This window comes from Zootoca vivipara, chromosome 4, assembly GCF_963506605.1.
Source record: "Zootoca vivipara chromosome 4, rZooViv1.1, whole genome shotgun sequence".
Classification (NCBI taxonomy): Eukaryota; Metazoa; Chordata; class Lepidosauria; order Squamata; family Lacertidae; genus Zootoca; species Zootoca vivipara.
In genome coordinates, this window is record NC_083279.1 from 97372126 (window position 1) to 97395499 (window position 23374).

At 47.7% G+C, this 23374-nt stretch overlaps 1 protein-coding gene across 1 annotated transcript in view; it reads right to left on the reverse strand.

Moving 5' to 3' along the window:
* The window catches only part of P4HA3 (prolyl 4-hydroxylase subunit alpha 3), a 41283-nt gene that overhangs the window by 3350 nt on the left and 14559 nt on the right, over positions 1 to 23374 (reverse strand). The window contains exons 4-12 of the mRNA XM_060274043.1: positions 21306 to 21455; positions 18810 to 18861; positions 15675 to 15838; positions 13891 to 14067; positions 10257 to 10321; positions 5519 to 5678; positions 3923 to 3985; positions 3167 to 3235; positions 2269 to 2365 (exon numbers count right to left, since the gene is read on the reverse strand). Coding sequence (XP_060130026.1) covers positions 2269 to 2365; positions 3167 to 3235; positions 3923 to 3985; positions 5519 to 5678; positions 10257 to 10321; positions 13891 to 14067; positions 15675 to 15838; positions 18810 to 18861; positions 21306 to 21455 — 997 coding nt within the window. The remainder of the gene's footprint in view (positions 1 to 2268; positions 2366 to 3166; positions 3236 to 3922; positions 3986 to 5518; positions 5679 to 10256; positions 10322 to 13890; positions 14068 to 15674; positions 15839 to 18809; positions 18862 to 21305; positions 21456 to 23374) is intronic.

Sequence of the window (23374 nt, forward strand, 5' to 3'; positions counted from 1 at the left end):
ATATATAAATTATATATATATATATATATATATATATATATATATATATATATATATATAATTTTCTGTTTTACAATTTAAAGTACAGTTCTCATTTTTACACCCTTCAGATATCAGTGACTTCCCTTCTTCTCTTTCCATGGCTCATTTGACATATCATAAATCCCTGCATATTCTACAAAAACTATACCATTACTCCCTTATTCCATCCATCAAAACTTATTTACACTGTTGAATTTATCTTAACGCTGCCCAGGAGTCACATTTTGGATGGCAGGACGTTCGCCCCTTTTTAGGCATCCCTCGCCACGCTTGAAGGCAAAACTGTGTAACAACAGAACAATAATTTATTGTTCTATAATAGTCATTTATTGTTCTATAATAGTTCTATAATTGTTCTATAATTGTTCTATAATTGTTCTATAATAGTTCTATAATTGTTCTATAATAGTCATTTATAATAGCAGAGACATCACTTTGCCGACAAAGGTCCGTATAGTTAAAGCTATGGTTTTCCCAGTAGTGATGTATGGAAGTGAGAGCTGGACCATAAAGAAGGCTGATCGTCGAAGAATTGATGCTTTTGAATTATGGTGCTGGAGGAGACTCTTGAGAGTCCCATGGACTGCTAGAAGATCAAACCTATCCATTCTTAAGGAAATCAGCCCTGAGTGCTCCCTGGAAGGACAGATCGTGAAGCTGAGGCTCCAATACTTTGGCCACCTCATGAGAAGAGAAGAATCCTTGGAAAAGACCCTGATGTTGGGAAAGATGGAGGGCACAAGGAGAAGGGGACGACAGAGGACGAGATGGTTGGACAGTGTTCTCGAAGCTACGAACATGAGTTTGACCAAACTGCGGGAGGCAGTGCAAGACAGGAGTGCCTGGCGTGCTATGGTCCATGGGGTCACGAAGAGTCGGACACGACTAAACGACTAAACAACAACAACAACAACAATAGTCATTTGGCAGTGCAAGACAGGAGTGCCTGGCGTGCTATGGTCCATGGGGTCACGAAGAGTCGGACACGACTAAACGACTAAACAACAATAGTCATTTATTGAAACAAAATAAAAAATTCCTTCCAGTAGCACCTTAAAGACCAACTAAGTTTTTTATTTTGGTATCAGCTTTCATGTGCATGCACACTTCTTCAGATACACTGAAACAGAACACTGAACACTTCTATTTCAGTGTATCTGAAGAAGTGTGCATGCACACAGAAGCTTATACCAAAATAAAAAACTTAGTTGGTCTTTAAGGTGCTGCTGGAAGGAATTTTTTTATTTTGTTTCGACTACGTCAGACCAACACAGCTACCTACCTGTAACTAGTAATTTATTGTTTATTCTTTAATCATGTCTATCTCACTTCCCAGCTTTTGATGACACTGCAGTGAAATTCACCGAGCTCCTCGGCAAGGCCTTTTTTGTGTGAGCCCCCTACCTGCATGGAAACTTGACGGCTGAATTAATTTTTATTTTTTATTCTAGATACTTCATTGTCATTGTACATAGTACAACGAAATTGAATGCCCTTCAATGTTATGACCTTCTGGAGCACTTTCCTATCCACATAGCTGCCAAGTATCCCGTATCCACCGGAAAAACCCCTTTTTTCTTACCGTTTCCCGGCGATCTCCCGTTTGGTGGAAAATCCTAGTATTTTCCCTTTAATTGGCTTCTGCCCGGCGGCCATTTTTCTGGGGCCGCTTTGCCCTTCTATGGGCACCAGAAAATGCGGGTGCCGGAAGTCGCTTCCGCGCATGACCAGAAGTTGCGTGACGCGACTTCCGGTAGTGCTTGCCCTTCTATGGGCATCAGAAAATGGCGGCGCCGGCGCCGGAAGTCGCTTTTACGCGTTTCCGGTCATGCGTGGAAGCGACTTCCGGCGCCGGCGCCACCATTTTCTGGTGCCCATAGAAGGGCAAAGCGCCACCGGAAGTTGCGTCACGCAACTTCCGGTCATGCACGCGCTGCCGATCCCGGATCTTTACGACCCGGACTTGGCAGCTATGTATCCATGGCTGTGCAGCTGGAAAACCAAGTACAGATACCGTATGTAAGAATGCTCTCTATGGAGCCTCGGTAGAAGGACACCAGCAGTCTCTCTCTCAGCTTGCCCTTTTTTAAAAGTCTGAGGAAATATATTCTCTGCTGGGCCTTCTTTACCAGAGCAGTGGTATTTGCGATAACCCTGTCGCTTCCTTCCTTCTTGCACCAGGAAGTGATGTGCCATTGCATGGCACGGCTAAGCTGTGCTCCTTACCCCATTTGTCTCCGGCAAGGACCGGGCAGCCAGCATGCAGCGTGTCGTCGTCCCCTTCCCCGTTCCTGCGAAGGTTCCACCAAAAGAGAGCCGCATTCTGGAAAGGGGACCAGAGAATAAAAATGTTCATGGCGTGTCTGCAGAGAAATAACCCAGGCTCCAGATTTTGCAGCGCGGCAGGCGCCCAGCTGAGTGCACAAATCCCGTTCCTTTGAGCATATACAGGGGGCGGTTTCCCTGAAAAAACGTGCTGAAAACAGGTAAAGGTGAAGGACCCTCGGACGGTTAAGTCCAGTCAAAGGCGCTCATCTTGCTTTCAGGCTGAGGGAGCCGGCGTTTGTCCTCAGGCAGCTTTCCGGGTCATGCGGCCAGCAGGACTAAACCGTTTCTGGCGCAACAGGACACCGTGACAGAAGCCAGAGCGCATGGAAATGCCGTTTACCTTCCTGCCGCAGCGGTACCTATTTATCTACTTGCCCTGGTGTGCTTTCGAACTGCTAGGTTGGCAGGAGCTGGGACAGAGCAACGGGAGCTCACTCCGTCGTGGGGATTCGAACCGCCAGCCTTCCGATGGGCAAGCCCAAGAGGCTCAATGGTTTAGGCCACAGCGCCACCTGCGTCCCTAGTGAACAAGAACTTTCATGGCATGTCTGCAGAGAAATAACCCAGGCCCCAGCTGAATGCACAAATCCCGTTCCTTTGAGCATGCACAGAGGGGCAGTTTCCCAAAAACAGTTGCTGAAAAAAGACAGCCCCTTGCACACAAAGGGGTGTTTTGGCACAGCTGCCAAAGGGTGGGCGGATGATGAACCCCAGGTGCCTCTATTTTATTTGTCCGAGGAAGTCGATGACTTGTTCCTCTCTCTCTCTTTTTCTCAGTTCACAACACACACCTCACCTTGACAACAGGAATGCTGAGGTTTGCATAGATGAAGGCCGTGGACCCTCCGGCTTCCACCAAACTCAGCTGAGCAGGAAAAGAAACGGGACAACATTATCCTTCGGCTCAAGGTGGCGTACGTGGTTCTCCATATCTCTCTGCCTAACGACCTCACAGGGTTGTTGTGGAGTTTAAAAGAGGACAGGGAGAACCATGTTGAGCTGTTAAACATCATAAACTTCCCTAAACAGGGCTGCCTTCAGATGTCTTCTAAAAGTCAGATAGTTGTTTATTTCCTTAACATCTGCTGGGAGGGCGTTCCACAGGGCGGGTGCCACCACCGAGAAGGCCCTCTGCCTGGTTCCCTGCAACCTCACCTCTTGCTGCTTTGCAAAATGGGCAGAACTGATCTTCACTACCATTAAAGAAACTAAACATAATAGCTGCTTTGGCTTGTGTGATGAGCATTTAGAAATATCAGGGGAGATCTCATTAACCCTGTTTTTCCGTCTCCAAATCACCCTTCGCCCCAGTGACAAAAGCTTCTTGCAAAAGCATCTTGAAATCATGCTTGTCCTAACTTTTACACTGCAGAAATCTAGCTGGAGGAGAAATACTGGGCCAGCTGTTTGAAGCTTGGAAATGTACATTTCGCCATGGAAAGACCAAAAAACACAAAAGCAACCCTACCCTTCTTGAAACATATACTGTACAGAGTTCCCTGGCAAAACCACAAAATTCTTCACAGATCCCAGCAAAGAGAAGAAGACTCACATAGACCATCAACGTGGCAATTCGGTTTCCGGATTTCATCCTGTAAAGGGGGCTTTTTCTCGACTGCATTGGAAAAAAAGAGAATTCATTGATTACGAAACGCCAGGCGGTTGCATTCATCAAGTTCTAGGACTTCCAGAACTGGGATTATCTACCACAAGAACTGAGGATAACTAGAAATTGTCCTGGTGGGAATTCATGGGTGGAAAAAGATTTGTACAGGAAAACAAGTATTCAATTAATAATCTATGCTGTAAAGAAATCAAGTATATATGTATATGTACAATTCATGGCAAGGGGAGGCAGGAAATGCATGCTTATAACAGAGACATTTAGAAAAAGAGAAAGACTCTGATTGCTTCCAAAGAAAAATGCAGGTGGTTCCATCTCAGACCTTCCCATTTTGACTCTCTGGCACCCTATCTACCGTACATAACCTAGCAATTCTAAAATATAGGCACGCTTTTACTCTCGGAAGATTGAATGTATTGCCTTCGGCTGGACTTGAGGGACGATTCCACAGATTCCACATGAAAAACACTTATGTCCCTGTGGAGATGGCAGTACCGAATTGGTGGCGCATGCCTTTCTGCCTCGCACTCTTTATAAAGACTTGAGGAATGAGATTATCACCCCTCTTTTATCCATTGTCCATTCCAGGTCGCCCAACCACTGCCACAGTGGCCTTTCTCTTGGCAGATCAAGCAAAAGTTGCAAGGTTTTTAGCTGGGGCATTCAGAATAAGGTCCACTCTTTGACTATTGATTCAAAACCCTAAAATGTATTTTATATACTTGACTTTTTATTTCTATTCTTTGTTTATCGTATTGTTGTTTTATTGCTATGGCCGATGGCTGACGCAAATAAAGATTCATTCATTCATTCATTCATTCATTCTCGGACAATATCAAACTGCTTTCATAGAATCATAGAGTTGGAAGAGACCGCAAGGGCCATCCAGTCCAACTCCCTGCCAAGCAGGAAACACCATCAAAGCATTCTTGACATATGGCCGTCAAGCCTCTGCTTAAAGACCTCCAAAGAAGGAGACAAACCCAATTATAAAATGGACGACCTCCGACTGCCCACTTTCCATGGGACTCTCTCGTGGCAGGAGGGGGCTTGTGGAGGGGGGGTTCGAAGGCGGGGGATAATATGTTTTGTATGTATGTTTTTTCTTTATTATGTAAAATCAATAAAAAATTATTATTATTTTTAAAAAAAGGAAACACCATCAAAGCATTCTTGGCATATGGCTGACAGCAATGCGTGGCCGGGTCAGCTAGTAGAATCATAGAATCCTAGTGTTGGAAGAGACCAAATTCCACTGCCAAACAGCTCTTACTGTCAGGAAGTTCTTCCTAATGTTCAGGTGGAATCTTCTTTCTTGTAGTCCGCTTCTCTGGAGCAGCAGAAAACAACCTTTCTCCCTCCTCTATATGACATCCTTTTATATATTTGAACATGTCTATCATATCAACACTTAACCTTCTCTTCTCCAGGTTAAACATGCCCAGCTCCCTAAGCCGTTCCTCATAAGGCATCGTTTCCAGGCCTTCATGCCCTGCCGGACTTTGCAGCTACAGGTTTACTCACCGTCGCGTGGTCAAAATGGGGTTCGTAGTGCCCACCCAATCCATAGTTTACCACCTGTAGGTATTCTGCGTAAGGGGGCTGGGTGTTGAGGCCGGTCAGGGCCGCGACCCGTCGATCTAAGGCCACGATTGCTGGATCCAAGGTGTCTTTCAGCCAGGCACTAAACAAGGCACAGCGAGCAGGAAAGAGTTGAGCTCAGAAGTGCAGTCGTACGGTGTACATATGTACAATTTTTCTGGCAAAGGGTATTTAAGGAGATAACAGAAATTCCTGGCTGAAAACTGAGCAAAAGTCCAGAGGTAGCGTTATTATCAATTTATGATGGGGTGGAAGGTTCGCAGGCTATGAAGGACTTGCTCACAAATTCATTGACAGCTGCACGAATTACGATAGCTAGGAAGTGGAAGGGGCAAGCAGAATATAAAATGGAAGAATGGTATAAAGAGGTGTGAGATATAGCTATTAATGATAAATTAACATGTGCCATGGGGTCACGAAGAGTCGGACACGACTAAACGACTAAACAACAACATGTGCCATTAAGGTAAGACTGGGAATACAGTGGTACCTCGGTTTAAGTACACAATTGGTTCTGGAAGTCTGTACTTAACCTGAAGCGTACTTAACCAGAAGCAAACTTTCCCATTGAAAGTAATGGAAAGTGGACTAATCTCTTCCAGATGGGTCCATGGAGTACTCAACCTGAAGCGTACTTAACCCGAGGTATGAGTGTAATTGGTTCCGGAAGTCCATACTTAACCTGAAGCGTGCTTAACCTGAAGCGAACTTTCCCATTGAAAGTAATGGAAAGTGGATGAATCCGTTCCAGATGGGTCCGTGGAGTACTTAAACTGAAAATACTCAAACCGAGGCGTACTTAAACCGAGGTATGACTGTATGCATTTTGAGGAGATATTTGTAGAATTTGTACAGTGGTACCTCTAGTTGCGAACGGGATCCATTCTGGAGGCCCATTCGCAACATGAAAAGGCTGCATCCTGAAGCGCTGTGTCTGCGCACGCGTGTGACATAATCCAGTGTTTCTGCGCATGCGCACGCGTGTGACATAATTCAGTGTTTCTGCGCATGCGCGCGCGCCAAACCCAGAAGTAACCCGTTCCAGGACTTCCGGGTTCGGCACATCCATAACCTGAAAAGACGTAACCCGCAGCAGACGTAACATGAGGTACGACTGTACTGTTAAAATGGAAAGGCAAGTCAAACCATGGCAAGAGGTGTTGAATTTTGGGAGGCTGGATAGTTCGCAATGGAATAGTCCCAGTGGTGGGGTGCACATTTTCATTCTAATTTATGTATGATTATTACTTTGTCAGAATAGAATAGAATAGAATAGAATTACCACGACTTTTAAAAAAAGGAAAAAAAGAAGTGCAGTTGTGGCGGGGTGGGGAGGGAGGGAGAGGGAGAGGGAGAGGGAAGGAGGGAGGGAGGGAGGGAGGGAGGGAGGGAGAGAGAGAGAGAGAGAGAGAGAGAGAGAGAGAGAGAGAGAGAGAGAGAGAGGAAGTTCAGGGCCAAGGATGGATCTCCAATAAATCCAATGAATCTTAGACCCTCCTAGTGTCCCTATTTTCCAGGGGCAGCCACAGATTCACAGAAGCCATCCTGGGACTCAGCTACATTAGTAAAAAATAAACAAACCAGCGTTTTAAATGCGTTATAAACACGCGACACCAGGTGGTGCTGTAGAGCACAAAACTTTTCTATGTGATTTTTACATAGCTTCCCCCCCTTTTGTTATAACGATCTAATGAATGACTTATTTATAGCAGGTCCCGCCCCCACCCCCTGTTTCTGGTTTCTGATTTGATCCCAGAATGTCCTGCTTCCCCTCGCGATGCTGCACGATGCCGTGACCTTATGAGAGCAATGCTGCGAAGAGCCCAACGCCCCCTGAATATCGAGGGGGCTCACAAAACTACTTGGAGGGGCCCAAAAGTGCCTTGGCCCCCTAGGAGTCAGCGCGCCTGCTCAGAACCCAAAACAAACTACAGCTCCCAGGATTCCTGGGGGCGGCGGCACGGCTGTTTAAAGCAGGCACCCCCAAACTCGGCGCTCCAGATGTTTTGGGACTACAACTCCCATCATCCCTAGCTAACAGGACCAGTGGTCAGGGATGATGTGAATTGTAGTCCCCAAACATCTGGAGGGTCGAGTTTGGGGGTGCCTGGTTTAAAGTGTTACAGCGCTGCTCTTAAATGCATAGCGCAGATGAGGCCAGAGTATTAATCGATTTAAAATATCTTCACTGGCGTCCGATTCTGTTCATTTTACCGCTGCGTTTCAAGCCAAGTTCCTTCTGTTTTTCCCAGCGGGGCCAGAGGTGATGGAAGAGTTAATCGCCCGTTCATCCAAGCATAATTCAAAGCCCCCCCCACCCTGCAGAGAATGGAATTCCAGCGGTCAGTGGGGGTCTCTCAAACCGAGATTGCAAAACCCAGCGCTGAGATCATCTCGGAAAATATTTGCTCTGCAACCGCAGCCTATGTCTCCGCCATCCTTTGTGTGGAAATTCCATATCTAGCTCTGCGTTGCAAGAAGACTCGTGAAGTCATTTTTTCCCAGCCTAGGAAGCCTGGAATGATAAACGCAGCTGCTGGCTATAAATCCTGCCCTCTGGCAGTTTGCAGAAGAATAGAAACCTGGATTATAGCGTACTAGGGAGATGGGGGAGGCCTGATCTTGACCTATTCACCTCTAGATTGCTTGCTCAGATTCCAGGGGAAATGCCTTTGCTTAGTGGCAGAGCACCTGGTTGGCATGCAGAAGGGGCCAGCTTCATAGAATCATAGAATCATAGAATCATAGAATCATAGAGTTGGAAGAGACCACGAGGGCCATCCAGTCCAACCCCCTGCCAAGCAGGAAACACCATCAGAGCATTCTTGACATATGGCTGTCAAGCCTCTGCTTAAAGACCTCCAAAGAAGGAGACTCCACCACACTCCTTGGTAGCAAATTCCACTGCCGAACAGCTCTTACTGTCAGGAAGTTCTTCCTAATGTTTAGGTGGAATCTTCTTTCTTGAAGTTTTAATCCATTGCTCCGTGTCCGCTTCTCTGGAGCAACAGAAAAAATGCTTCACCAAACAGAACGTCTGGTCCACTCCCCAGCCTCTCCAGTTAGAAAAAAGGATCTTGGGGGAAGCCCATGTACATTTAGTAGCAGCCCCCAAACTTTTTGGACCACTGTCCCAATGGTTCTGTAAACCCATCCCCAGCCTCATGCCCAGCCTACCCTATAAAAAGCATCATTCAGAAGAGCAATTTGCACAACTCATAGAGGAAGTTTGCAACGCGATAAAATTCTTCTATAAAACATAAAATATAAAACATGCATCTATGCCGCTATTTTACTGTTGTACTTTAGTTTTATTGCTTATTATCTTTTGCATTGGGCACAGTGCAGAGAAGATTCTTTAAAAGCACCAAGTGGTTTATAAATGGTTTTCAATAAACTACACCAGCAAAGAATTGCATGGAGCGATCCTGCAGCAAACAGCTTAGGAGCATAGCTGCCAAGTTATCCCTTATTTTAAGGGATTTTTCCCTTATGCTGAATAGGCTTCCTCGCGAGAAAAGGGAAAACTTGGCAGCTATGCTTAGGAGAGCCAGCAGGCAGATTTTAACTAGAACAGGCACGTCCAACAGGTAGATCATGATCTACCAGTAGATCACTGGACGTCTGTGGTAGATCACTGGTAGATCACTGGCTCCCCCCAAAGATACTCAACAACTTTGGCTCCCCTAAAAAATGCTCAACATTTTAGCCCTTCACCCCCCCAAAAAAGAGGGCTTTCCTCCCACCTCAGAAAAGCTCAACAGCTCTGGCCTGAACCCTAAAAATGGGCCTTCCTCCTCCCTAAAAAAGCTTAACAACTTTGACCTGAACCCCTCAAAAGGGGGTAGATGACTGCCAGTTTTTAACTCTGTGAGTAGATCACAGTCTCTTTGAAGTTGGCCACCCCTGAACTAGAAGATACATTTTTTCAAAGCCTAGGGATTGTAAAAAGTTTATTTGGGATGTAGGGTGTGTGTGTGTGTGTGTGTGTGTGTGTGTGTGTTGATTCTCAGTGACAAATTACATTATTATTATTATTATTATTATTATTATTATTATTATTATTATTATTATTCAGCAAAGAATATTGCAAAAACAGCGGGCTGAAGGAAATTTAGGGCATAAAATGTTTTTATTTATTTAGTCTGCAAACGTGACAAGAAGGTTGGCAACATTAACCCTGCGGTGTGGGGGATCCCTGGAGGCACCCCAAAATTTCATGCAAGCCAGCTCCTTGCACATCCGTTGGCGCATCAAGCAATGCTCTCCGTGATCTCTGTGTGTGGCTAGCAACAGACTTTAAAAGGTAAAGGGACCCCTAACCGTTAGGTCCAGTCACGGACAACTCTGGGGTTGCGGTGCTCATCTCACTCTAAAGGCCGAAGGAGCCAGCGTTTGTCCGTAGAGAGCTTCCAGGTCATGTGGCCAGCATGACTAAGCTGCTTCTGGCAACCAGAGCAGCGCACAGAAACACTGTTTACCTTCCCGCTGTAGCGGTACCTATTTATCTACTTGCACTTTGACGTGCTTTCAAACTGCTAAGTGGGCAGGAGCTGGGACCGAGCAACGGGAGCTCACCCCGTCGCGGGGATTTAAACTGCCGACCTTCGGATCGGCAAGCCCTAGGCTCTGTGGTTTAACAACAGACAACAGACTTTACCTTTTGCTAATCCGGTAGTCTGCTTTCTGCTGCTTTTCTCCCGAGGCGACCACCGACCTCTGCAACTGGAGTGGGGGGGGGGACACAGAGAGAAACGCAAGAGGTTGCAGTGGCAAATCTGGAGCAGAGAGGAGACAGGAGGGCAGGGCCGTCTTAACCATATCTGGCACCCTGGTGCTAAGATCCCTCCGGCGCCCCCCGTGAGTGAGGCGGGCAAGAGGGGCTCGCGGGGAGCTGAGAGGCGTGGAGGAGGCAGCCTCAGGCTCGCGCTCCCTGTGTGCCTCCGGAGAGTGGCCTGAAGCCACTCAAAAGCTCAGGAGGCGCGCGGGGAGCGTGAGCGTGGGGCTGCCTCCTCCGCGCCTCTCAGCTGTTGAGCGGCTTCAGGCAGCTCTCCGGAGGCGTGTGAGGAGCGCGAGCCTGGGGCCGCCGCGCTGCGCCTCTCAGCTGTTCAGGCGGCCCCAGGCCAGTGCGCCTCTGGAGAGCGGCCTGAAGCCGCTCAACAGCAGAGGCGCGCGGAGGCAGACACCAGCGTTCGGCGCGCCTTCTGCGCCCCTGATGGCCAGGCGCCCTGGCGCCTTGCACCACCTAGCCCGGGCCTAGGGACGGCCCTGCAGGAGAGGCTTTGCTTCTGATATTTGACTGAGTTATAAAAATATATAATAATAATAATAATATTTCATTTATACCCCGCCCCTCTGGCTGAGTTCCCTAAGCCACTCTGGGTGGCTTCCGAGACATAAAAACATAATAAAACATCAGACATTAGTAGCAACTATCTGATCCGATATAAAAGTCACAATAACTTTAAAATAAACAGCTTATATCAAACAAAGCAACATTCAACAATCCACCAGAACTGAATAGTAAACAGTAAAATTAAACACCAGCAAATAATAACTAAACAACAAAGAATTACCAATCTATAATCAGTAAAAGAAACAGCAACTCACAACGCATAAAATACCATAAAACATACAAAACCATGTAAAAGGGTCAAATTGAGAAACAAAGAAGCACAGCTCATTAAAGTATTTAAAAAATAATAGTTAATTAAAGAGTGGCAGCTGAAGATGGTGGACTTTGCAGAATTGGTGAAGCTGACAGGAAAAATCCGAAACCAGGACGATCGAGTACTGCAGAAGGACTGGAGTAAATTTATACGATATCTGAAAGACTATTGTAAGCAATTAACATCACTAGCAGGATTATCTGAAGAATTGTAATGAAATTGTGCCTCACTACGAGTGATAAAAACAAGGGAATTTGACTCATTTAATTCTCAGTATGTTAAATTGTGAACTAATAAACAAATTTTAGGTTTTATGTAGAGCAATAATAGCTGCATACTATTATTTTCTGCAATATTTATTTATTTAAGATAAAACATGTTGATAATTTACATGAGAAACCAATGGTTTTGAAAAAAGTATATGGAACAATTAAGCAAACGGTGTACTAAACAAGTAAACGTAAACAATAAAACGCCACTCATATTATGTGTTGCGTCAAAACATCACATTATACTTAATTATTTGGTATAAATTGTATTAAATGCTTACATTTTGTGTAAATAATAAAATATGCCTTGATTATAAGATCAAGGGAGGAAACATTTTCGGGGGAAAAATTTTTATGACCCATCCTACTGAATATGAGTAACCTTTCCATTACTTATAAGGAAGACTCTTGTGTCTTTATTCTTTTAGGAGGGAACCTCAGGGGTCTTACCAGGAATATACCCCAATGCCAGAATGGGTTGCTTAACTAACAAAATTCAAACGAATCTGCAACTAGTTTCTTGCTGTGTAAAGGGGAATGAGCTCTGCTATAGACGTGTGACTCACTAGCGCGAGTTAGGAAGGATAATATTTAATCAATATATCCTCTCCTACTACCCACAACATCCCCATAGCTGTGCCTGGAGTTGCCATTGGAGATTGAACCTGGGGGCCTTCCTAACAGATGCTCTGACAAGGCCCCACACCTGTTAAAGGTGAAGGAGCCACCTGTTTCTCCTGGCAACCAGAAGCACTCTCAAGACGCTTTTCAGCTGCCTTGAAATGCTATTGTCTGCCTTTGCCTTTTGCATTTAGTTAAGGAAAACAGCCCTCGGCAGTTGTTAGGCGCAAACCACCCAGTGGAAATGCGTCTAGCCCGGAGAATCGCGGCGATGATGACACACTCGGCCGAGATGCCAGGCTGTCTGGAAGCTGCCAGGAGGAAATGTGATGGATCGGCAGCCAGAGCCAAGTGCTGTCTGGGCTTGGGAAGGAGGAGAACCGCAAAAACGATGTCCTGTCCGTGCCGTGGATTAGGTTAATAATCTCCATGTGGGCCTGTTTGTGCGGTTGCCGAGGCAACCGGCTGGGATGTTGGATGGAGAAGAAATCGTTTTGGCTGAACCGCAGGCTCGCCTCCTCCTCCTCCTTCTCGATCCTGTCTCGAGGTGGCAACTTCTAAGCCAGGCTTCCTCAAACTCGGCCCTCCAGATGTTTTTGGCCTACAACTCCCATGATCCCTAGCTAGCAGGACCAGTGGTCAAAACATCTGGAGGACCAAGTTTGAGGAAGCCTGTTCTAAGCTTAATTTTCTCGTCTGCTGAAGGAACCCCAATAACCAAAAAGGAAGTTTTCCGCCCTCTTGTTCAAAGCCGGGTTGGGGATGCAAACTGGGGTGGTCCCTTTTGGGGGGGGAGTTTGCTAGTATAATATAATATGGAGGGGGAAATTTTTTCCAGCAGACTAACCTGGTTAGAATGTACTTTTGGTATTTGTAATATTAATGTTAGGGAATGGTCTCGATCTGAAGATTGGGGAATGCAGTTACAGGCAGATCAGCTCCTCTCGGAAGAGGAGGGAGAATATTCAACCCCCCTCCCCGCCCCCTCCAGTGTTTCCAGAAGCAGAGATAAAGACAGACACAGAAGCTGAACAGCTCAGAGAGGAGTTACCCAGCTACGAGATAATGTCAAGGGAGCCAGAAGGGAGGGGGCAGCTGGGCGAGACATCAATCAAGAGTGTGGGGGAACCCACCTCACCCCGGACTCGGAGGTCCAAACAGATCAGAGAACAAAAGGAGGCAGAGGAAGGGAGAGACTTCCCATTGGTGCTCTTCTTGCTGCAGAAGTCGGAAGGAGGGTTTAGACCAGGCAACTGCTCTCCTTGCGGAGAGAGGAGTATTTGTGCTTGCAACATGATGCTGTAATAAAAGGACTTTAAATCGATCAACTGCTCGTTAAACTGTGAAGCTACTGAAGAGGGAGGGGAGCTCTCCGTGCTTGACAGATAACCTCCTAGCAAGATCGGGGCTGACCCAGGGAGAGTGCGCAACGATGCGAGAGCCCAGGAGTGACCCGTCCTGTTTCGCCACCTGAGAGGAAGCTGGAAGGTGCTGCCCTGCGACCCCACATAACATGGCTTCCAGACTCTGGCAAGATATGGCAAGAGCCCCGCAAGATCTCTCAGGGCTTTTGCGAGGTCCTGCCAGAACCTGGAAGCCACTGCTGCAGCCGCTTCCGCAGCAGGCCTGCCCCTTCGGTTCCATCGCCTGAAGCGCCTGCCTCCGTCTGCCTCGTGGACGGGCCGGCCCTGCAAGACCCCATTTCCTGCCGCCCCAATACCCCCAAGCTGCTTACCCGGGGAGCGGCAAGCTCTTTGATCTTCTCTGCTTCGGCATCGCTGACAAAGTCGTGGTAGAGTGCAATGTGGGGCTGCCGGTGGACAATCTCCCTCTTGAGAGGCTGGAGCATGAGGAAGGGGTTCCCATTGGTCTCATAGGAGCAGTAGAGGTGTTGTTGCTGATACTGGGATGGCTGGAGGAGGACCAGAGAGAGAGAGAGGGTGATGCAAGGGAACCTACCTGCAAACCAGCCATCAATAGACCAATGTCTATTGCACCAAGTTATAGGCGAAAGGCCCTAGCCCAGTAGTTAGAACCAGTGAACGCAGTGAACAGGGCCGTCTCTAGGCCTGGGCTGGGTGGCGCAATGCGTCAGGGTGCCTGGCTACCAGGGGCGCTGTTGTACCCGCCAGACAGCTGGTGTCTGAGCCCTATGGCTCCGCTGCCGCCGCTGCCACCATCTCTTCTTTGGCCGCGGGAATCCCCTCAGCCGCTGCCCGCCAAGCCGCTATCGCCTGCGGGAGCGGTGGTGGCGGGAGCGGCTCCTGAGTGGGTCTCCTCCACATCCGCCACCCCACGACCACCACTCCCGGGGCACAGGCGGCGGCGTGGCAACCACCTCCTGCTCCTCCGGCCGCTGGGAGCGCAGGCGGAGACAGCGGTGGACCGGTCAGCCAGCCGGGGAACAAGCGGTGCACTGCAGGACCCGGAATTCAACGCTTACGTTTGTTTCCTCCGGTGCAGATGGCGGCGGCTGGGCCATGCGGCCTCCGGGCCAGGGAGGTGGCGGGAGCTGGGGAGAGGGGTCGGCGGTGTGACCTGGCAGTGGGACACCGCGCAGCTGGTGAGGGGCGATGGGAAGCCTGGGCTGGTGGTGCTGGGGACCCTGAGCCAGGGTGAGAGAGAGCAGCTTGGGGAAAGGGAGGGGGCACCGGTGGGACCTTTGCGCCACAGCGCTAGATTTGCTTAAGACGGCCCTGGCAGTGAAGGTCCTGTGTGAGTGCCTGTAGGCGGATGAAGATGGATCGTGGCCAACATATTGAGGTTGAATCCTGACAAGACAGAAGTACTCTTTTGGGGGGACAGGCAGGTGTGGAGCACTCTCTGGTCCTGAATGGGGTAACTGTGCCCCTTAAGGACCAGGTGCGCAGCCTGGGAGTCATTTTGGACTCACAGCTGTCCATGGAGGCACAGGTCAAGTCTGTGTCCAGGGCAGCCGTCTACCAGCTCCATCTGGTACTTCGGCTGAGACCCTCCCTGCCCGCAGACCTGCCAGAGTGGTGCTTGCTCTAGTTATCTCCTGCCTGGACTACTGCAATGCACCTCTACGTGGGGCTACCTTTGAAGGTGACCCGGAAACTACAACTAATCCCGAATGCGGCAGCTAGACTGGTGAGTGGGAGCAGCTGCCGGGACCATATAACACCAGTCCTGAAAGACCTACATTGGCTCCCAGTACGTTTCCAAGCACAATTCAAAGTGTTGGTGCTGACCTTGAAAGCCCTAAACGGCCTCGGTCCTGTATACCTGAAGGAGCGTCTCCACCCCATCGTTCCACCCCACTGAGGTCCAGCTCCAAGGGCCTTCTGGCGGTTCCCTCCCTGCGAGAAGCGAGGTTACAGGGAATCAGGCAGAGGGCCTTCTCGGTGGTGGTGCCTGCCGTGTGGAATGCCCTCCCATCAGATGTCAAGGAGATAAAGAACTACCTGACTTTTAGAAGACGTCTGAAGTTCAGCCCTGTTACTATGTCATAAAAACAAAACACCAAGGTCGGATTCCGTGCCTGTTCTGTGGCCCCACCTGAGACCCAAGAGTCTGGCACAGCTTCTCATAAATATCTCTGGTTTCCAGCTGGGTCACGTTTGGCCTCTGCAGGGACCCCCCTTCGTCGCCACTCTTGGGATTCACCAGCAGCAGATTCTCGTACTTGAGGACATTCCTCGCCACCCTCTTGTTGCTCGGATCTGGTCGAGATAACAGGTTGTCTGAATCCAAACCGGGATATACATTTTTAAAAGCCTCCCCTGCCCCTTTAATAGCAATCTAGCACAGGTTTACGAATTTTCGGTTTACAAATGCCGCCGACCCATCTGGAACGGATTAATTCACTTTCCATTACTTTCGATGGGAAAGTTCGCTTCAGTTTATGAACGCTTCAGTTTATGAACAGACTTCCGGAACCAATTGTGTTCATAAACTGAGGTACCACTGTATGCAGAAATGAAGTGGTCATCGTCCATGTGCCAGGTTGCCATTGAAGGCAAAGGAGCAGAGCCAGTAAGGAAAAGATAGCAACCCGGTTTTAATTATTTGTAGCTTTTTCAACTTGGCCCCGTGACCATGCCAACTTGGCCCTGCGACCGTGGGGGCCCGGGGCCATGAGGGGCCATGCAGCGTGAATATCGCTGGCATAGAAATTTGTGGGTGCCCAGCCCCTTCATGGGGAATTTTGTGGGTGCTTGGGCAGTGGCGTAGGAAGCCGCTCGGGCACCCGGAGAGGCAAACATGACGTGCACCCGGGGGTGGGGTGTCACTGCCGTGTTTCTCCGAAAATAAGACACCGTCTTATATTTATTTTTCCTCAAAAAAAAAAACCACTATGGCTTATTTTCAGGGGATGTCTTTTTTTCCCTCCTCCTCCTGCCGCGGCTGGCATTGCTGCTGCGCCTATCACTATGTCTTATTTTCGGGGTATGGCTTATATTCCTTGAATGCTTAAAAATCCTGCTATGGCTTATTTTATGACTACGTCTTAAAATAGGAGAAACAGGGTACGTAGCGCGCATGCGCAGCGTCACTATGTATGACGCATGCGCGCTACGTAGCGGGGTGTCGCCACCGCTCGCGCTGCCCCCAAAAGACGTAGCTGGAAGCGGGCCGCCTCCTCCGCTCCCCCTTTGCTACGCCCCTGTGCTTGGGCACCCAGAGCCCCAGGGAGTTGGCACCTATGCAGAGCAGTACGGAAGCAGGATAAGTAATGAAGAAGACATTGAAACAAAGGTGGGGGGGAAGCTGTTGCTTTGTGTTGTTTTTTGAGTTGTTCTTGTTCTTTGATCACTTTGTGTAAACCAAAGGGTGGGTTGCCAACTGACCGTAAAAATGTCCTGGCCTGCTCTTGTACTCCCCACCCCACCCAGCAGCATTATTTATTTTATTTTATCTTGGCAAAGTAATAAATAAAATAAAAATGTGCACCCCACCACAGAGACCATTCTGTTGCCGCTATCCAACCTCCCAAAATTTCAACACCTCTTGCCATGGTTTGACCCAGACATAGGCAAACTCCGGCCCTCCAGAGGTTTGGGACTACAATTCCCATCATCCCTGACCACTGGTCCTGTTAGCTAGAGATGATGGGAATTGTAGTATCAAACATCTAGAGGGCTGGAGTTTGCCTAGGCCTGGTTTGACCCTTAAACAGTACAAAATGATACAAGCACCCTCCATATCGCCTCAAAATCATTTCTCCTGCATATCCCCCATCTTACCTTAATGGCGCTTGTTAATTTATCATTCATAGCTACATCCCACACCTCTTTATACCATTCTTCCATTTTATATCCTGCTTGCCCCTTCCACTTCCTGGCTATAATAATGCGTGCAGCTGTCAATAAATTTGTGAGCAAGTCCTTCCTGCTCTTGTACTTTTAATAGCAGCTGGATTCGGCCTGAAAAGCTTCATGGCGAGAAACTGAACACAATCACCTGCTAACTGAACGGCTGTCAGTTAAGAGGCTGTGGTTCCAAAGCTAGCAGCTCTGGTGGTTTATATGCAGGTAGAATTAGGTGGGTCTTTGGCCCGCGGCAGCCAGCTCCCTTTACCTTCTGATTCTACGCATCTTAAGATATTTGAGAATCTCCACATTAGAGAGAGTTGATTTCAATGTCCGTTACTGATACATGAAATCATACCAGGAGACACCATTACTTTCCAGTTAGGTAACCCAGAACAAATGTGGGACTGCTGCTCCTTTTTCAAATCGAGGGTTCTTAGTTGTGTAGGGAATTTCAGTAGGAAACAAACCATATCTGCTGAAAGTCCATTTTCACAGCTATGAAAATGTAGCTCTTTAAAAAAGACATAGAATCATAGAGTTGGAAGAGACCACAAGGGCCACCCAGTCCAACACCCTGCCAAGCAGGAAACACTATCAAAGCATTCTTGACATATGTCTGTCAAGCCTCTGCTTAAAGACCTCCAAAGAAGGAGACTCCACCACACTCCTTGGTAGCAAATTCCACTGCCGAACAGCTCTTACTGTCAGGAAGTTCTTCTTAATGTTTAGGTGGAATCTTCATTCTTGTAGCTTGAATCCATTGCTCCGTGTCCGCTTCTCTGGAGCAGCAGAAAACAACCTTTCTCCCTCCTCTGTATGACATCCTTTTATATATTTGAACATGGCTATCATATCACCCCTTAACCTTCTCTTCACCAGGCTAAACATGCCCAGCTCCCTAAGCCATTCCTCATAAGGCATCGTTTCCAGGCCTTTGACCATTTTGGTTGCCCTCTTCTGGACACGTTCCAGCTTGTCAGTATCCTTCTTGAACTGTGGTGCCCAGAACTGGACACAGTACTCCAGGTGAGGTCTGACCAGAGCAGAATACAGTGGTACTATTACTTCCCTCGATCCAGATGCTATACTCCTATTGATGCAGCCCAGAATTGCATTGACTTTTTAAGCTGCTGCATCACGTGCCCACCTCATTTTAATGTTCCTCCGATATTTACTTCCCTGTGTTCAACCAGGAATCCCTTACTCCCTGAGAGAAAAACGCCCTGGCTGGTTTGAACAGAAACTGTTTCCCCAATAAGACCTACTGATGATTGTGCAATTTATGAGGAGCGCGTCTCATCCTTTAAAGCTTGATGTTTGGAGTGACTAAGTAAGTAACATTCTTCAGTCTGACAGGATCTGGACAAGAAGCACGTACCGTAGTGAAGAAACTCTTGGGAAAGGCTTAAGGCATGAGAGATGTTTCCTGCCTTTAAAAAAATGAAGAGAGGAGAGAGCAAAACGTTAAATTTCTGGGGGAAATAGAGAGACACTCAAGCTGACATGAAAGCAAAGTGTGTGTGTGTGTGTGTGTGTGTAGGCTATTCTAACTCAGCGAATGGGGAGGGTTGCACTCTACACATGCTCAGAGGAACACCTGATTTAGACTTAAGGAGAGAAAGATGAAAGATGGTTCATAGTGAGGCAGGGCATGCTGTCAAGTGTCACCCAGGGTCCCAAGTGAACAATTCAGTCTTCTATTGCCAGGCAAGCTGAATGCTCCCTTTAGGGAGTTCCACCAGTTTTACAGGAGCAGCAGAAAATGCTCTCTCTCAGGTTCCCACCCTCCTCACCTCCTCGAGTGAATCATCTTGTGCAGAATGTGGGATGTGATACTTAAGTAGCAGTCAAGTACAACATTCCTTGTTTTCCTAGAGTGGACATGCAAGGGGATGTTTGTTCCAGCCAGTCGAAAACTTCCTGTTTCCTCCTGACAGGGGCATACTTCCTTTGCATGTGACTAGAGGTGGGCGTGACCGTACCTGTGCAGGTAACAAAAGCACTAGGCACGCAGCACTCTCTCTCTCTCTCTGACTCCATTCGTCGTAGAAACAGCAGCTTTTTAACTAGAGATGCTCTGTCGGCTTTTAGCCATCTCTCATGCTTTCAGCCAACAGAGGACAAAGGGACTATATATACACATGTATATAGGTAAAGGTAAAGGGACCCCTGACCATTAGGTCCAGTCGTGACCGATTCTGGGGTTGCGGCGCTCATCTCGCTTTATTGGCCGAGGGAGCCGGCGTACAGCTTCCAGGTCATGTGGCCAGCATGACAAAGCCGCTTCTGGCGAACCAGAGCAGCACATGGAAATGCCGTTTTACCTTCCCGCTGGAGCGCTACCTATTTATCTACTTGACTTTGACGTGCTTTCGAACTGCTAGGTTGGCAGGAGCTGGGATCGAGCAACGGGAGCTCACCCCGTTGCAGGGATTCGAACCGCCGACCTTCTGATCGGCAAGCCCTAGGCTCTGTGGTTTTAACCCACAGCACCACCCGTGTCCCATTCCACGTGTATATACTTTGTAATTAAGTCTGCCTTCAGGGATCCACTGTAAACTGATGATGTGAGTAAATATATTTTATATACTTTAAATAAGATTGTCGTGTGTTTATTCTTTTTAAGAGAGACAATAAGGGAACTTATCAGGAACATACAATTCAATACTGAATTGTATGATAGTGAGAGGCTTACACAAGCCTGCAACCAGCTACCCGCTGTGCGTTAAAAAGGGGAATGTAAAACTATTCTAAGTAAAGGGACTTGCTAACGCAGGTTAGGAAGGATCTTAATAAACAATATATCCTCTCCCTGCCTCCCTGAACATTCCCACACAGAATATGCGTGAAAGTTATGCTGGACGAGCGGAAGTTGCGCAGAAGGACTGTAGCTCAGTGTCACAGCATCTGTTTTCATGAGACAGGCTCCATGTTCAATCTGCAGTGGCATCTCCCCTGCCTAGAGAGCTGCTGCCTGTCTGTGCAGACAGTACTGAGCTAGATGGACACTTGGGAAGACAGGCGAACTAATGCCAGTGTACTTTAAGAAGCAAAGATCACCAGTGTTGACGCAATGGTTCTTCAACATCAACTTTGTTGGACTGGTCATGTTGTGCGGATGCCTGATGACCGTCTTCCAAAGCAACTACTCTATTCCGAACTTTAAAATGGAAAGCGTAATGCCGGTGGTCAACAAAAGAGGTTCAAAGACTGTCTCAAGGCTAAGCTAAAAAAATGTAGTACAGTCATACCTCGACATCCGAACGCTTCGACTTCCGAAGCTTCCGACTTCCGAAGTCGACAACCCCCGGAAGTTCTTTCGTCGCATGCGCCGGGCGTGTGTGTTCTGCACCTGCGCAGAGCTGTGCGCGCGATCGGCGCATGCGCTGAAGTGTGGAAGCGCGCTTCGCGCATGCGCCGTAGCGGCGCTTCAACATCTGAAAACCTTGACTTACAAAGACGGCCGCGGAACGGATCGTCTTAATGAGTCGAGGTACCACTGTATAAACACTGACAACTGGGAAACCCTGGCCTGCGAGCACTCCAATTGGGGAACAGCCTTTACCAAAGGTGTCATGGACTTTGAAGACACTCGAACTCAGGACGCAAGGGAGAAACGTGCTAAGAGGAAGGCGCGCTTGGCAAATCCACACCGTGATCAACTCCCGCCCAGAAACCAATGTCCCCACTGTGGAAGGACGTGCGGATCCAGAATTGGTCTCCACAGTCACTTACAGACTCATTGTTAAAACCGTGTTTATGGAAGACAATCTTACTCGGCTACGAGGGATCGCCAAAGAAGAAGAGATGGATTGAGAGTCCGACTCAGTAAAGGCATCAGTTCCCTGTGTCCTCCTGCAACATCCCGTCTTACCTTGAAATAAGAAAAAGCCAGGTGGTCTAGGGCATCTTCAAGGCTCCCCTCATCCTCTGTGTTCCAGCTCCCGTAGGAAACGCGGAAGAGGCTCACGGCTTCCTCCAACCACAGAATGGAGTGATAATAATCTTCCATGTCGTAGGCGACCTGGAAGAAACCAGGAATGGTAAGAGAGAAAGGCCTTAGCAACTTGGGACCACTTTACCTGCAAAAGCACTGGCTAGATGAGGAGTTTTGCCTGCATAATTTTTACTGCTGCCGTTCCTGTGAACCAATGCAAGATTCTAAGTAAGTACAGTGGTCCCTTGGTTCTCAAACTTAATCCGTTCCGGAAGTCTATTCCAGAACCAAAGCGTTCCAAAACCAAGGCGCGCTTTCCCGTAGAAAGTAATGCAAAAGGGATTAATCCGTTCCAGACTTTTAAAAACAAGTCCTAAAACAGCAATTTAACATGAATTTTACTATCTAATGAGACCACTGATCCATAAAATTAAAGCAATAATCAATGTACTGTACTGTGAAATAAATAAGACAGTATTGTAGATGATAGAAATTAAAAGTATTTTTCTTCTTACCTGCACCGATGATAGTCATTGTTTGGATGGGGGGCTTTTATCCATTTCTGCAGGCACACAATCAATCAGTAGCTGAACTGGGTTCCACACAGTCACAAAAACAAATTATCCAAAAAAAAAACCCCTCAAAAACAAAAACGCAAAATAAATAGCAAAAACAAAAGCACCAAACTTAATCCATTCCAGAAGTCCATTTGACTTCCGAAATGCTCAAAAACCAAGGCGCAGCTTCTGATTGGTGCAGGTGCCCCGGAAACAATGGCTGACAGCAGCATCGGACGTTCAGCTTCCAAAAAACATTTGAGAACCAATGTACCACTGTAAAATATATTTTTTAAACTGAATCCCCAAGTTGCTGCCTGATTCTTTGTTAACCAGGGCGAAAAAGGGAGAACCGGTTTACTTTGTAGCTAATTCCTAATTTTGCAGCCTAATTCCCACGCTTTTAATTTGTTGGCAAGTATGGGGTTTTTAACCTACACACTTGGGTGCCTGGAGGGATAAATTGCAATTAATATACATAGCTGCCAAGTACCCCGTTTTCCCTGGGAAACCCCCGTTTTTACTTACCTTTTCCCGGTGGTCCCCCGTATCACTTCGTCTCCCGTTTTTCTCCATTATTTTCTCCTGCCGGTGGCCATTTTTTCCTTTCTGATTTGCCCTTCTATGGGCACCAAAAATGGCCGTCGCCGGCTTCAAAAGTCGCACCTACACATGTCCGGAAGTGCATAGACGCTACTTCCGGTGTCGGTGGCAGCCATTTTTGGTACCCGTAGATGGACAGAGCGACACTGGAAGTTGCATCGACACACTTCCTGACATGCGTAGAAGCGACTTTCGAAGCCGGCGGCGGCCATTTTTGGTGCCCATAGAAGGGCAAAGCGACACCGGAAGTTACGTCGATGCAACTTCCGGTGTCACACGGCTGCTGGTCCCGGATTCTGCAGTCCGGGACTTGGAAGGTAAGAATATGTGGGATGGAACACTGGGGCAGACAAGTCACAACAGTTCCTAGAGTGTCCACTAACAGGAACTCACCTGGAGGGACACCTGACTACAGGTCAGTTCCTGTTCCCTCAGACATGCAAATGAGTTGGATTAGACAAAAAGCCCTAGCCTGCAATCACTCTCTCTCTTAGCTACTTCCTCCCTCGATGAGGACACATCTCCAGAGAATCTCTAGTTAGCATGGTTCTCACTCTAGGCCTGCAGCCAAGAGTGAGACCAAATGGAGTCTTACTTTACTAAGTAGTCTCTAGATGTATATATACTTGTAACTTTTCTAAGCAAGCCTGCCTTTCTGAGATTATGCTGTAACTCAGGATGAAACTGTAAGTAAACTCTATCTTATTTTATAAACACTGTGTTGTGTATTTCTTTTAAGAGGGACAAAGGGGACCTTTGCCAGGAAGTGTAATGTTGAACTATAAAGTGTAATATTGTTATAGAGCAGGCATGTCAAACATGCGGCCCTCCAGATGTTTTGGACTA